Consider the following 16,711-nt stretch of genomic DNA (forward strand, 5'->3'; position numbering starts at 1 on the left):
GTGTTAATGTGTGCATGCGATTGATGTTTCATTGTTTTTGATGTTGCTAAATTGTTGATCAACATAGAGGAGGTTATGTATTATGCATGTATTCCGCAATAGTGTATAATCGGGATAATCTCTGTTGAATATGTGTTTATTATTCAAAATTTCTACATATCTTGTTTACTGAGTGTTGGATGTGTAGCATGTGTAGTCTAACTTTGTAGGGATTTTTCCTACAGCTGCCTTGTTCAAAAGAGCATGAAAAGTTCTTGGTTATAGAGCCCTTTCATAGAGATTTCCAATGATATATAACACTTTTTCTAACTCCCAGGAATGAAGAGAAACATGAGTTTGATGTGATGGAGTCCAACCTTTGGCAAGAAATATGAACTTCACATACTCATTTGAGTCATCTGGGATGCTTCAAGGCATCTAGACATATGGACCCATCCGGGTTGCACTAAGCCATCCGAGATTCGAACCCATCTAGGATGCACCAAGGCATCTGGGAATCCAGGCCTTTGGGAGTGCAACAAGGAAACACTTAAGAAATGGGTTGGATCCAAATTTCCTAACTTCAAACAACATCTAAACCCTAGTACAATGTGGCAACACACATGATGTAAGATAGCAGGGATAGGTGACATTGACATGGCTTAGGCAATGACATGGTAGTCTAAGTATGATGACACATGGAATTTGCTTTCGCCATTTTTGAGTGGCCAAGTGGAAATTTGGTGAGTGACATATGGCAAGTGACTGGTATAGGACATGTGGCACGTGACAAAATAGGTTACATGGCACAATGATGAGTGGAAAGTCCTTATCAATCCATGAAGCATCGGCATGGCAAACTTTGATGCCTTGAGACTCATGCCAAGTGGTTGTTTTGTAAGACTTGGCAGTGTTAAAGAATTTTGTGTTTTTCAATGTCTTTGGAGTTTGAAGGAAAATGCCATCTTGGTATTTTGGGATCCAAAGGTGCACGTCGCATACACACTTACAAACCCTCGAATATGGATTCGAGTAAAGGAAAAGAGGACTGGTCAAAGTTCCAACAAATTATGGTTATGGGAATGTGAATATTATTCGAGTATCTGGGCATCTGCATGTGGAGCAGGTGCATCGGTCAACGAGAGACTTGGATCCAAATTTGCATAAGTACATCAAAGAATATTGGTCTAGGTTCCTAATGTTCGAAGTTCTAGGTGAAAGGAGGCATCTAGCCATCCATCCCTCTAGGGGTGAACAATGTCAAGTCACAAGTCTTAAGCCCAGATCTTTAGATATGCAAAAAAGGCCTTTAAGCCTACAATCCCCCCCCCCATGTAGCGAGGAGCCAAAAGTGAAGCCCTTGGTGTTGAAAGCAAAGGTAAAGAAAAAGTTTGGGCATCGGGGATTCACTTGTTTTCATAGTATGTTTTCTAATAAGATATCTGGATACCAAATTTACCGCAACAATGGAAAGATAAGCCCTAGTTCTTACCCTCGGTCATATGACTCAAGAGACTTTGAAAAATCAAGAGATGAGATCGGAAATTTGATGTTTGGGTGCCATTTTTGTTAAAGAAAGGATAAAAGTCTACATCAAAGAAATCTATGAGTTCTGCAATCTATAAATAGAAACACAATGACATGAGAATTGTGCATTCACATGTGAATTGCATCGTGAGACTGTTATAGATGTGCAAAATAGTGGAAGTTAATGTTGAATGAAAGAGGAAGTTGTGCTTGTGCTATTAATAAGTTGATCTGAGTGCCAAATTTAGTAGATTGGAGTTATAGAGCAAGTAGAGGTGTGCAATGAAGATCATGTTAGTGCAGTTTTGGTGTGTTATGGAGCTATTGCACAAACGAAGAAAACTTAAATCTGAAGATTGTATGAGTGAATTGCTACAAATCTAAGAGAAGGGATGAGCAAAGGAAAATAATGCATATTGTCAGTGAACCGAAACTGATATGCAAAACAAAGGAAACATATTTGAATAAATGATAAATTAAAAGGAGAAAAGATCAAAGAAAAGAAGATCTTAGAATTAATATTGTTGTCAATGTGATATTTTAATTAAAGAGTCTTAGATCTGAGTTCAAATATGTATGAAAAAGGGCTCTGATAAGAAAAGCAAGTAGATGCTTGCAAATCAGTGGATTGGAGTCTCCTTCAAGTTGGTGCCTATAAAGATTAGGGGGGCAGTGCCTCTAACCAGTTAGTGTGTGTAAATAGTGGGAGTTGGTGCTTCTAACAAGTGGGTGCTTGCATTAAAAAAAAGCTCTCGCCTACGTAATTTGATGTAAATTAAAATTGATGCTTACATTTACATTATAATTAAAAAAAATATTTAAAGTTTTCTCCAATATAAAAATGTATAAATTTCTATATAAATAAAAACTTATTTAATTGAAACACCCCTATATTATGAAAATATTTAATTAACTAAATAATTTTTAAAAATTATAAAATAATAATTCCTAATTTCCTAACTTATATATATATATATATTTTATAATTTAATAATTATTTTTTTTCAGATTATCCTTTAAAACTTTAAATTAAAACACCCAGAGAGAAGAAGAAAAAAAAAATCCCATATTTATTTTTTCTATAAACACTATCAACATCTTCCAAAGTAAGTTCACCGAATCAAGTTGTGGAGCTTGCACTTGTTCCTTTTGGAAGAAGTATGAGACAATTAAACACATAAAAATTGAAAAATGTTTAGCATTGGACGGGCATAGAGAATATAATAGTACAATATCAATTATTTAATCCTTTAGCTGAGAGAGTCGTTGGGACATATAGAATATTTCATATATTATATAATAGAGTTGTTATCCTTTGTAATTGCAAAATCACCTTTTAAGATTGCGTTAGGCTAACTCGTTTCGATATGTCTCGAAAAATAGGGGGGACAAATTTAAATTTGAAAAAGATAATATTAAAAAATAAATTTTTTTATAAAATAATTTTTAGAAATGTAATTTAATTAATTTAAAATTTTATTATTTAAAATATTATAAACTTTTGTATTGAAAAAATTATTTAAATAAATTAAATTTATAATATATATATATATATATATATATATATATTAATTTGTCAAATTTATTTAAACACTTTCATTATAATATCAAAAAACAAAATGCAAAACAAACTTCAAAAACTTAATAACAAAGAAACTAAAACTAAAACAATTTTTGAAAAATAAAAAGTTACATCTTCATGTTTATATTATTATATAAAGATAATTTTTTTAGATGGTGATAGAGGAGAGCGTTTTGGAGCGGCGGCGACCTAGGGTTTACTCGGCTCTGGCTCCTGCCTGAGCCTGCGGCGGCAGGACTACCGCTGGTGGGGATACTGGTCGCCCTTCCGGCTTCCATCATCTGATATCAGGGCTGGGGCTCGCTCTGGTGGTTTCTGCGGATTCGGGGCTCGCTGCACTGGAGGTTCTGCGGACCAGTTTGACTGCGGCGTGATTTCAGCCTCGGCTCCCCTCTCTTCGGCGTTTTTTCTCCTCGCGCAGTGATATTTTCTTCATTTTCCTCAGCGAGACTCGGGCTCTGAGCTGAGCGGCGGCGGCGTTTTTCTTCCTCTGGTTCCTCGGGTATCTCTGCGCACCGACAGACCCTCCGACTTGGCAGTTTTAGCGCAGGGTTTTGGCCTCTGAGTTTTGTGCTGCGTCGCAGAGCGGGGTCAAGGGTTTTCGGCGTGATCTTCTTCATGGGGGCGAGGTGGCTGCCCTAGCCGCCTCTGCCCCCGAACCGACCCGCCTCAGCTCGTTTCGGGACCTGTTGGGCTCCTTTGCTGATGCTGGGTTCTTTTTTTGGTCCTTTGCTAGTTACCATTGCAGCTATGGAGAGTGTTGAGGGATCTGAGGTGTAGAGTCTGTCTCTGCATCGATTCGTGCCGCTCTTCCATGGCTGTTGCTGGTTAGTTTCATTTCTGGCTCCTCTGGATATGGGTGGTTTTCTTTCACTTGCTTCTGCGGGTTTTGGTGGAGAGTTGAGGGGATGGGGGAGGTGTGGCCTCTCCATTTCGTGCCTCTCCCCTCTGTCTTTTGGCTGCCATTTGAATTATTTCTGCACATTTCATAGGAGCTATCGTTTATTTACTGTTTTTATTAGCTTGTTTGGGTAGGAGTATACTCCGTTTGGGGTTTACATACCTTGTTTCTGGATGCCCTGTCTGAGGGCTTTATCTGCATACTTCCCTGAAGTATTGGTTATTGTAAGTGGTTTACCCACACTTCTGCATATGCGTTTCAGCATCTACAACATGTAATTTTCTGAAATTAATGGCAATTACGCGTTCTTTTCTTCGGAAAAAAAAAATATATTATATAAAGATAAAAAAATTATGAACAATTTAGGTGTGAGTGGTTCTCCAAAGGTGTAGTTCAATTTGTCATCAAAATAATGTGAAATTTGTAAAAATTGAGAGATCCAAAATTCAAATACCCAATTTATAAATTACTAAAATATATATTTCTAGTATAAATTTAAGTAAAAAAAAGAAACATACAATTTCATATTTTAAATATATTATATTTATTAAGTTAAATATTAATGTAAATATATTATTAGAAGAAAAAAAAAAACAAAACTATTTATATAATTTAAGGATAATTTAAGAATGGAAAATAGAATAATAAACCAGAATTATTAAATTATTGATATTAAAGTATAAATAAAAATAAAGTAAAGACTAAATAAAATGTATATAAATCAAACTAAAAAATATATCATAATATAAAATAAAATTTATATAAACTTTAAATAAAATTAATACTTACTATATATCCATGCTATAAAACTTATATAGAAATAATGATATTTCTAGTAAATATTATAAAAATTTAAAATTATTTAAAACAAATGATACATTAATGTGTTTATAGGCCTAAATGGGAAAGTGATATGTGAGTCTGTGACCAAGGCTCAACTCTTAAGCAATAAACAATAATCATGGTTCAATATCCAAAGAAAGAAATAACTTAATTTAATCTTAAAATTAAGTCCTAGTTAATTAAAAGTGATATGTGAGTCTGTGACCAGGGCTCAACTCTTAAGCAATAGCCAATAATCATGATCCAATAACCAAGGAAAGAAGTAACTTAATCTTAAAATTAGGTACTAATTAATTTTGTATATAAAAGTGCTTTGTGAGAAGGGCTCAACTCATGAGTCATAATCAATCTTAGTTATTTGTGCATCTAAAAGTGCTATGTAATCAAATATCATGATTCACTGACCATGGGAAATAAACAGCTTTTTCTTATTTTATCAAATAAATCGATGGATCGACCATCATTGGCATTATATCAGCGCTGATTTCTCATCTCCCATCGAAGCACTGTGTTCGAGACCATTATTTACAAAGGAAAATCCATTGTTAAATTGACAGGTTGATATTCAACACCTACTCCAGTCCATGATATGATATTGTAAATAATGGGTATTATTATTATTATAATACATCAGTGGAAATTGTAATGGAGTTTGCATTTTAAGCAACAAAATAATCACAGGTCACTGTAACACATTTTATTATTTATGATTATCATGTTGACTAAAGGTTTCAATTCATTACTATATCCTGCAACACTTGAGCAGCACTCAAAAGACATGACTTTTATGGCAGAGTTTTGCAGTGGCCACTGGCCATGATTAAAGGCATAGCAAAATTCAAACCACGTGGATCTCGGGAAAAGTGATGAAGCCCTTTGAAATTGACAGTTTCGAGCTTTACAGTTGAGATGGAAAATAAAGCAATTGTTAAATGTATTATATAGACAGTAAAGTCAAAAAGCAGGGAATGAGAACGTTAGAGGGCCACGATCTGATAAAATAACTGTATATTCTTCTTCATGACTGTCGGAAATTCAGCTTACAATATAAGAAAAAGTCGGATCCACATTCACAAAAATCGACACTGGCGGTACCGGCCTGTTATTCTTTGTTGGAATAAAGGTCGCGCTCATTATGGCTTTTGCTTATTCCAATCCAAAACTGAAAAACGTTTCAGAGGCTAAAAATTCAACAGAAACACACGCTCAAAAAGTCTTCACCATCACATGATAGACATTCACAGATTCCATACTCTGTATAACCGTCCCTTCTTCACCGGTGCCCAACAAAGTTCTCAAAATCAGGGAAATTTTTATAAATATATATATGTATATGTACGATCTACAAGGGGGATGGAGTCACATGGAAAAGACAAAGGCCTGGGCTTTACCTTTTTGGGGTCAGTTTCTACGCAGATTCGGGATCCCAGGCTGTGAGTTTCATGTTGCAAAATCTGATTACAAAATTTGACCATGGGGTGTGGAAAATGCAGCTCGATTTGACAGAAATGAATGAAAAATATGACAAGGCTGATTTGACTTTGAGACACCCAAAATAATTCTGGGTTCAGGGAATTCAGCTGCCTGTTGTGTGAATCATGTGACTTTCGGTTGATGAAGTTCAGTCTTAAGGTTTCTGTCATCATGTGATGATGATGGTGCTGCTTCAACAAGAAAGGGATGTTCAGAGGGAGTAGATGTTGAGAGAGAGGGGGGTGGTGCTGCTTAAGGGATGTTGAAAGGAGATGGTGATGGTGCTGTTTTAACAAGAAAGGGTTTTTGAGGGAGGGGGTGATGAGAGAGAAGAATGTTGAAAGAAGAAAGGATGAGATTAGCGTATATCAATCACATTTATTATTGCGATTGTGGGATAGATATATCTGACTCTTGTAATAAAAAAATCAGAACAAAAAACAGAACAATGACATTAAGAAGTGGAAGCTGAAGCAGAGGCTGAAGAGGGAGTGAAGACCCTCTGGAGTTCCATCATGCGGGCATAAGCCCCATCTGGGTGGTGCTTGAGGAGGTGGTTGTGGGAGCCCTGTTCGGCAACCTTACCGTCGTCGATCACGGCAATGACATCGGCGTTTCTAATGGTTGCGAGCCTGTGAGCAACGACAACGGTGGTTCTGGACTTCATCATTCGATCCAGAGCCTCCTGCACGGTCCTCTCTGATTCGGCGTCTAGGGCACTGGTGGCCTCATCCAGGAGGAGAATTGAAGGGTTCTTCAGCATGGCCCTAGCAATGGCCACGCGCTGCTTCTGGCCACCGGATAGCTGCACGCCGCGGTCGCCCACTTTGGTATTGTAGCCCTCCGGGAGAGCGGCGATGAACTTGTGAGCGTTGGCAGCCGTGGCCGCGGCCACGACCTCGGCCTTCGAGGCGCCCTCGCGGCCGTAGACGATGTTTTCGTAGATGGTGGTGGCGAACAGAGCGGGCTCCTGCTGCACGAGTCCGACGTGGCGGCGGAGCGATTTGAGGTTGTATTTTCGTATATCTTTGCCGTCGACGAGGACCCGTCCGATGGGCGGGTCGTAGAATCGCAGTATGAGGGCGATGACGGAGCTCTTGCCGGACCCGCTGGCACCGACCAGCGCCAGCGACTTGCCTGCCCGTACCCTGAGGGTGAGGTCCTTGAAAATTATCACGTCCGGGCGTGACGGGTAGTAGAACTCCACGTGCTTCAGGTCGATGTCGCCCTTAACTGCGGTGACTTTGACGGCGTCCGGGTCGTCCGGCTCGATCTCCGTCTTGCGGTCCAGGACTTCGAACACTGACCGTATGGCGCGGCCTCCCTTCACTATGTCGGGTGTCAGGGCCAGCGTCTCGGCCGCGCCGTTGGCGGAGACCATGAGCACCATGAAGACTCTGATCACTTTGCCAAAGTCGGAGATGTTGTGCTTGACCAGCCACGACGCGTACCAGAGCCCTATGGCGTACGACACGTAGAGCAGGAACTGTGCCAGCCCGAACCCGCTGCCCGCAATCTGTCCCTTCCAGAAACATTTCTTCAACGGCAACTCCAGCTTCGATTTCAGTAGCCTCACGACTTTGCGCTCTGCATTGAATGCCTGTACGGTTCGTACATTGCTGACTGCTTCCCCGGCTATCATGCTGGCCTTGGCGTGGTTGCCTTCTAGGTCGCCTCCGAAGCCGGTCATGAACATTTTCTGCAACAAGGAACACACAACGTGAATCACCCATAAGAGAATCCATTTATCAATCTTGCATTAAATGCAATATACTTTGATATTAAATAAAATCGAAGATAGTCATGAAATCACTTAGATGTAATTGTGTAAGAAAGTGTTTTTAGGAACCTTAAAGTTATTTAATTCGCAAAAGTTTCGGTGTTTAGAGTTTGTAATTTTTAAAATAATATTTTGAGTTTTAATAATATTTTTTTGGATTAATCACATTATTAGGATTGGGTTGAAATAGCAAGACAAAGATTTAACAAGTTAAGCGAATCTTAATAATATAATTAATCCAAAAATATAATTAATCCAAAAGACATTAGTATTTGCATTATGGATCAGAAAAGTTTACTATCTAACATTTTAAATAACAAAACAAAAAATAATATATACATTAAAAAATTATTTTAAATAACAACTAAAAACTAATTTAAACACGTTACAAAAAAATAAAAAATCATTAATACTATGTTTTACTATCAGATTCTTGCCCAAAAAATCTATTTATTCTATTTAGAATGTGAGGCCAACAGGGAAAGTTATGCAAATACGCTGGTAGGTAGCTTTTGGGATAATCTATTTAGGGAGGGGTTTGTCGAGAAGTTCAGAGCATTTATAGTGAAGCTTTACACAAAAAAAAGTCAAATAGATCAAGTAGATGAAAAGTCTCATAAACTATTTTTAGCCTCATAGACATTAACATAATTTCTTTCTTTCTTTTTCTTTTTCTATTAATTAAACTATACCCAATACAACTTACATTAAAATATCTACCATAACAAAAATATACATTGAAATATTAAATTATCTACTTTAACAAAATATTGAAATATCTCAAATGACCAACTTTCACCTTGGACAAAAAACAAAAACACTATTTGTTGATTTGCTTTGCATGGATTGTCTCTGAATTACCTTTTGGAATCAGAATGCTTCCACCCTTTCTCATTAACAATCCATACAAATCAATCTATCCAACTAACATTATTTAACATATTATTCAAAATATAATGCAAACAATACACTATTTCAAAATATAATGCAAACGTTGAAAAACTTGGAAATATCTGGAGGTAAAATTGGTCATGTTGTTGAATAAGAAAGTACACACTCTCCTCCAGTGAGAATAAATTTTACAAAAATAAATCCACAATTTATCTCTGCAACATAAAATCAGAAGTCGTTTGTCTTTTTCTTGGCATTTTTTTCTTTTCTATTAATTTTGTTTGAAAATTTTGTTTCTTATTAAGTTGTGTATTTTGCAGAAATTGAATGCTTTAAAGATTTTTTTTAATCAAATTTATCTATTATACATTTTGGAAATTTGATGATTTTATTTTTTTTTCAAATTTTTAATATTTTTGTGGCGATCACTTCCAAATCTTTTTCTCTAATTCCTAAGTCTTCTTCTCTAACAATGTTTCTGTCTTTATATCCAAAATCTATAATAATCTAAACTTTTTTATTCATTTATACATTCAAAAATACAATTTACACAACTAAAATTTACAATCTACAATTAAATAACCAAATTTAAAAAGAATAAAAAAAAACACACACACAACATTTCCTCCTAAAATTTATCTACACTCATTCCCTCGCCCTGTGAAAAAAACCCCTGCAGAAATTAAGCATTTCCAATTCATCACACATTACATCGTCTAAACTACCGTTGACCAAACCTAATTGTCGTTTAACCCTCGTCGTCTCATTGATGGGTTACTTTAAAGTTTTTACTGCACGAACTACGAAGATGATCAAATCAGATATGACATTCTACCTGCAAAAGCGTGGCAGCAACCACGATTGGAAAAACTGCAATAAGAACTAACGCCAGTCTCCACTGCAACACAAACCCTATGGTACATGCGACCAGCATTAACGCGGAGTTCTGTACTATCATGGAAATTCTGTCGCCAATGGCAGATCTCACATTCGTGGCATCAGAAGCCAAACGAGCGGCAACTTGGCTGCTGTTGTTCTCTTCCCGATCAAACCAACTGACCTCATTGCGAAGAATCGCTGACAGACAGAAGGATTAGGGATATCATCAGTCAGATTCATACTTCAAAAAACATAAAAACCAGTACTGAATTTTTTTCACCGAAACCGTTTTGTTCACCTTCGAGCATTGTCTGTCGGACCCGCTTGGTCAGATTCTCGCCAACGATTTCCCAGAAGGAATGCTGCACCGTATTGAAAACGAGGGCGCCGAACGATATCCCTATCAGAACGAAGCAGTATTTCTTGATTTCATTTTTTATGTATAACGGATCAGGGTTGTAATAGATGCTCAGCACGGCACTCAGGATGTAAGCGAAGAGTGCGCTTATGGAACCGCAGACCATGGACCCTACGGATCCTAGTAGGGCATAGGCCCATTCTGGGGCATTCATCTTGACTAGTCTCCAGAATGACCCTGCCTGCTCTATGAAGGGTACTTTCTCTGTTTTGTGTGCTGAGTTGACATCGACAGATGTGCTGAAATCGGAAGTTGAGAAGTCTGAAAGCCTTTTGGAATAGGGAGATCGGCCATAAGAAGAATTTCTTCCAATTATGGGCGAGCTCACAGAATTCCTTGCGCTGGAGGGCCTGGAAATGGGCAAACAAACAAAAAATCAAAACGAGAATACAAATCTATGTTCATTCTATTTCCCCTTTCTTCCCGGGATCATTCAAACTGATAAATACTGGGAATTTATGGAAGGTACAAAACAAGTTTCCTTTCTATCTTGGTGATGAATGAGTAGGTCATTCAGAATGTGACAAAATGTGAAAGTCCATAAACTTCTACAGAGTAAAATCTAAAGTACCAATAAACACTATAAGGGTTAATGGGAGGAGCAAAACAACTACAATTTAAGAAAAAAGATTTATCTCTGGACCGAACAAAACCATTATAATTTGAGGAAAAAAATGAAGGATTGTATGAGAAGGCATCCAAACAGTTTGGTGGAAAATCTTTCACTGTAATATAACCAGAAAAACTTGGCAGCTGCTAAATAATTTTCGAAAGAAAACTCTGAGGCTCTATACACAAACAAAACAATTATAATTTCACAAACTGCTAATCTAAGGACGAACAAAACAAGTATAATTTTATGAAGAAGAAGCTGAGGATAAACATTATAATTACAGTTTTACAGAGAAGGCCCCAAGGATTTATGGGACTGCAAAAAAATTACAATTTTATAAAGAAGGCGAGAGGATTTATGGGAGAAACAAAACAATTCCAATTCTATAGACTTTCAGTGGGAAAACTATTGCATAGGTTAACCACAATGTGCCATTATTGAATTAACATAGTGGGATAAAACCTTTACCTGGCACTGCTCTTTCTTGCATTGTTACCAAGCTCATGGGCAGTTTCTTGGAGTCTGATCAATGTTGAATAAGCCCCGTCATCCCCTTTTGAGATAAGGTCATCGTGAGTCCCCATCTCCAAAATGCTCCCCTGCTGAACAACTGCCACCAGATCAGCCTTCCTAATGGTTGAGAGACGATGTGCCACAACTACTGTTGTTCTTCCTATCATGAACCTGTCAAGGGCTTCCTGAACAAGTTTTTCTGATTCAGAGTCCAGAGCACTGGTTGCTTCATCCAAAAGTAGTATGGCCGGGTTCTTCAACATCGCTCTGGCTATTGCAATGCGTTGCTTTTGTCCGCCTGATAGTTGGCCACCTCGTTCACCAACCTGGAGTTGCAGACCCAACTTAGTACAAATCATAACCATGGCTACTATCAACTCTGACATATAGAAAAGGAACAGTGAGATGGAAGAAAAGTGCTATAAACCATAGATATATAGTTCAACTCCTGGGGATTTGGGTTAGAAAGGGAAGGGAAGGAGACTTGATAGTGGGAGAAGGTATTCCAGGATGACAAGGTAAACATATCAGACTGTTGTTATTCACACACACAAGTCATAAAGAGCGACTGGAAGACTGAGCAAGGAAACAAGCATAATCACCAAACAACTAATCAACCATCTCTGCAACAAACAATCAACTGACAACTAATCAATCATCTCTGCAACAAAGAATTTTCAGTTATTACAGCTAGCAGCACATACCTGAGTGTCATATCCTTCGGGGAGCTTTGTGATAAAAGAGTGTGCATTTGCAACTCTGGCTGCTTCCTCCATTTCCACCTGGGTTGCATCCTCTCTTCCCAATAGCATGTTTTCCTTAATGCTTGTTGCAAACAATGCCGGTTCCTGACTCACAAGCCCTATCTGCTGTCTAAGCCATTTCAACTGCAGAGTTTTGATGTTAAACCCATCAAGTAGCACTTGACCTTCATTCACAGAAATTAAAAACACAGTACTTTTGAGAAGCAATTCATTAAACTACAAACCGGAGTTCAGGGTATGTAAAATCATGTATTGGATACCTTCAATGGGGTCATAGAAGCGCTCGATCAGAGCAACTACAGTACTCTTTCCCGACCCACTTCGACCAACCATAGCTACAGTTTTTCCTGCGGGAATGTTCAATGAGAAACGGCTGAGAACGGGTATCTCTGGTCTAGAGGGATATGCAAAACTCACGTTTCGCAGCTGGACATGGCCTGTGACTGCGGGCAGAGTAATTCCATCAGAGTAGTTTCGATCAATCTTGGGCCTGTGATCAATAGTTCGAAATATATTCACAGCAGCAGATTTTGCCTTTGCAAATGCTGTCATGCTGGGAGTTGCTTGCCCCAATGCTCTGCAACAACAGATTCAAATTGTAAAATCACTTCCTACAAATCAAATTGTGGAGAAACAGGAGAAAACAGGCAATTGGGTATACTACATACAATCCACCGATCATGACTGAAAACATAGTAGATATGGCCAATCCTCCATTTGTATCATGGTGCGTCACAAGCCATCCTCCATACCACAGAAGCAGAGCATAACAGCAAAATATCACACAATAAGTTGACCCCAGCCCAAATCCCTTTACCAGACCACTCTTATATCCAATCTTCTGAGCCACACTCAGAGACGCAGAATACGCTTTCAGCGCTTTCTCCTCGCCTACGAATGAGAAAACCGTGCGAATTTGTGCCAAGGCCTACAAGTTGAATTGAATTAAATTTAGCCCCATTAAAAACAATTCAATTCCTCGCTAGAAAAGGGAGCTGATTATATCAAACAATTCAGCACCTGTTCTGCAATGTTACCAGCCTCTGCATATGCATCCTGACTCTTGGAGGAAAGCTTGGTTATCGTTATGGTATGAACGGCTCCAAACAAGGCTATCAATGGCACCACTGCAAGAGTCAGCAGAGCCAACTTCCACACTGTGATGAACCCCACCACAAATCCAGCCACAAATGTCGCCATGTAATGGATGAAATTGCCTAGCTGCGAACCGAATTACATCAAAGTTAATGAAATTTCCAGAATCTAATCTCAAGAGGAGATTTATAAGCAATTTCAAAAGGCCCCAAAGAGAGGAGTAGCAGGGGAATGGAAGGGTGTTCATGAGTTCTTCAAGACCAGTCGTAGACTGTACTGATAAAAGGAAAAGGTCAAGCAAACAAACATACACTAAGTAATCAATTAACCATTAGTAAGACACACCAGTTCATTTTGGCTGTCTCCATTGACATAAATTGAAACCGTTGAGAACATAGAAAAAGATTAACTGACCTTCTCACTGATAGCATCCTGAACAGCCACAATGTCGCTGCCGATAGTATTGATGATGTCGCCCGTCCGTGCATCAATGTCGAAGTATTCCACATCTTGATTCAGAGTGGCTTCCAGATACTTGATCCGGAGCCTGGTCGACTGCCTCTCCCCAGTCCACATCCAGCATGATATCTCTGCAGCCACAATCAGTACAGTAAAAATTCAGACAACCCAGTCCACATCCAGCATGAAATTTCTGAAGTGAAATCTCTGCAGCCACAATCAGTCCAGTAAAAATTCAGACAAACTAACAAAACATTGTAGATGGACTTCTGAAGCTGAACTGTACTGTGTAAGTAGGCTGAAACGTCGAAACACTCTGCCCATCCTCAGAGACCTCAGCGACAAAAGAAACTTGGATCCCTGCAGATGGGCAGAGTCTCTGCCTGCGAGTTTCTGCCTCCTTACACAATTCAGCTCTAGAAATCTATCTCCAATATGAACAGAAGTGAAAATCCACATTCTAACAAAAAAAAATCTCTAAATCCCAAAAAGGCCTTTGTCGGATCTGCACAAACCCGCCCATGAAGAAGCCCAAATCGTTGCCCCGACAATCAGAAAGTCGAATGCATACTGCATCACACAGCAACACATTCAATTAACCTCGCAATCGACATCGCCAAATCATACACTGAGAAAATCTCACAGCTAAATACAATCAATTAACCTCGGCATCATCACTAAGGCACCCACCTTGAGAACCTCCTGCATCATCTTCTCAGGATTCCCAGTGTTCGATCCAAAAGAATTCACGAGACTTGCAAAAAACCGCAAGAAAACAGGCAGGGAGCTCCCGTGAACGATAGCCCCGAGCGTCCCGACAGCCATGAGGCAATAATCTAAACTATCAGCAAAGGCAAAGAGCTTATAAAAAGGCACGCTCACAGCTTTCCCCTTCTCCTTCCCCTTCTCATTCTCTATCATATTTTCCTCAATACTCAATCTCTCAATTTCTCCCCCTGGAACATCCATTGAACGTTCCTCGTTGCCCCTTCCTTCCTTCCTCCCCTGCGACGACGACGAGCCGGACTCCCGAGATCTTCTCTGTGTTGGCGAAATCTGCTCTCCAACAACGAGCTCGACGCCCTGGATCTCAGACCATTTCCACCTCTCAACTGCCTTTATCTGATCTGGAGGACTCTTCCTAGAGCCACTGAATGACATTTTTATAAATTCAGCTTTACAGATTGTCGAAACGGATTATAATTAACTGTTACAGGCAATGTGGGTGTGTCTGCTTCCTTTGTCTTCTTTAATTTCCCCACTTTTCCACTCGGATTCTCATGGCTGCCCGTCTGTCGAATTCGTGCGCCAAGATATGGAGGCAGTTGGAACTGTAGAGCGTGGGGTCACTGAGACACAGACACCCACCCTCCTACTCCTACTAGTACTAGTGCAGCACAAAGTATACGTTACCACTGGCCGGCCACCATGGCAAAATTAATCCCATGAATTTTCCCCAACATCCATCTCAATCTGTCAATTCTCCCACCACATTTACCACTCACCAATAATCATAAGAATCTTGCTGCTCCATTCCAGTGCCAAAGCAACCCAACACAATCTAATCCCTTTAACCACCTTTGTTTATACTCGGTCGGCAGGTAGGTATATGAAGAAAAACAGCACCCCGGATGCCAGTGGCGAATTTTACAGATTTCACAACCAATACATACATGAATTTTGACAAATTTTCACTTATAATATTGCTGCAGTTCCATCTTTTGAAAAAGTTTTTTACTATTGGGATTGTTAATTAATGTGCAGAACGAATGGATGGGTGGCACGCTGTCCAAATCCCCTTGATTAGGCAATCATTTGATGATTCGAGGACCCCTTATGGGAAACCAGTATAATTAGTATTCTCCCCCATTGGTAGAAAACGAGTACGGAGTATTTTACATGGACAAAATTAAAAATTGACAATAATGCCATAGTAGTCAAAGGCAATGGAAAAAATTATATAGCTCAGAGTTGAAAATGAGAGGTGGGTAGGTGAAAGAAGCAATACGGACTTACTTTCTTCTGCATAAGTCATGGTGGGTGTGAGGGACCCATGAGCTCATGGTAAAAACTCTCCCTCATTAACTCTCATTTAACTTAGGAGTCATCTTTTCATATTGAAAGTCTAATATTAGATTGCTATAAAATTTTTTAAATAAAGTGGAGTTTTGGATCCCAATGCTAAATCCCTACCAACTCTTTTTCATTTTTTCTCTGTGCAGATAGGACATCTAATTGTGCAATCTTGAATGTTGGGATTTGGATAAATAAAGAGTTGGCATATTTTTTGGAATATCTTTTGGCTTTTGCTGAATTTTTTTTGGAATAGGGTACCAACTTTTTTTTTCCTGCAGTTAAAACATTTAATTGTGCAATCTCAATGTTGGGATTTGGATAAGTAAAGAGTTGGCATATTTTTTTCGAAAGAATAGGGTTTGGCTTTTGGTTGAAACAGAAATAATTTACTGAGGTAATTTGAATAGGGTTTGGTTTTTTTTTTTTCTGAAAAAAGAATTTACTGAGGTAATTTGAAATAGTTTGCAAGGTATAATATTTATTCATATTATTGAGAAACGGTTTTGAATTTTGTCTTTCAGTAGTATACAGAATAAATTATCATACATATTTTTGTACAGAGAATGAATTATTATTATGGTAATTTTTATGATTTTTTATAGTATTCTTTATGATGTTTTTTTAGGAAATGAATGTGATTTTCATTTTAATTAATAGATATTTGAGTATATTATTTAGGTTGTATAGAGAATGAGTTATTATTCATGCCATTTTCTATGATGTCTCTTATAAAATCAATGATTTTTATTTTAATTAATATATAAAAATTTCCAATAGAAAAATTAATTTGGGTTTATTATTTAGTTTGTATAGAGAATGAGTTATTATTCATGGCATAATATGGGTTTCTTATTTAGTTTGTATAGAAAATGAGTTATTACTCATTGCATTCTTTATGATGTCTCTTATGAAATAATG

The 16,711-nt window shown here is 38.3% G+C and overlaps 1 protein-coding gene across 1 annotated transcript; it reads right to left on the minus strand.

Annotated features, from left to right (window-relative positions):
• Positions 1 to 5,825: 5,825 nt before the first annotated feature.
• Positions 5,826 to 15,275, minus strand: ABCB1 (ATP binding cassette subfamily B1). Its single transcript, XM_089445627.1, has 11 exons — positions 14,408 to 15,275; positions 14,233 to 14,287; positions 13,673 to 13,848; positions 13,184 to 13,384; positions 12,832 to 13,091; positions 12,424 to 12,740; positions 12,104 to 12,327; positions 11,355 to 11,725; positions 10,154 to 10,623; positions 9,812 to 10,053; positions 5,826 to 8,004 (listed from the first exon to the last, which is right to left on the minus strand). Exons 1-11 carry the CDS (start codon positions 14,876 to 14,878, stop codon positions 6,760 to 6,762), a joined length of 4,032 nt encoding a protein of 1,343 aa, XP_089301753.1. The 5' UTR covers positions 14,879 to 15,275; the 3' UTR covers positions 5,826 to 6,759.
• Between the last annotated feature and the right edge of the window lie 1,436 nt (positions 15,276 to 16,711).

The sequence above is a fragment of the Pinus tabuliformis genome, chromosome 9 (genome assembly GCF_031772625.1).
Source record: "Pinus tabuliformis cultivar Carrire ecotype Pingquan chromosome 9, CPIR1, whole genome shotgun sequence".
Classification (NCBI taxonomy): domain Eukaryota; kingdom Viridiplantae; phylum Streptophyta; class Pinopsida; order Pinales; family Pinaceae; genus Pinus; species Pinus tabuliformis.

What these genes read in the sequence shown, in the direction of transcription:
- ABCB1 (XM_089445627.1), bottom strand. Translation starts at nt 14,878, where the DNA reads ATGTCATTCAGTGGCTCTAGGAAGAGTCCTCCAGATCAGATAAAGGCA. An exon ending in TGATGCAGGAGGTTCTCAAG is followed by an intron (nt 14,288 to 14,407) that starts GTGGGTGCCTTA and finishes TGTGTGATGCAG; the next exon opens with TATGCATTCGACTTTCTGAT. An exon ending in AGGATGCTATCAGTGAGAAG is followed by an intron (nt 13,385 to 13,672) that starts GTCAGTTAATCT and finishes TTCGGTTCGCAG; the next exon opens with CTAGGCAATTTCATCCATTA.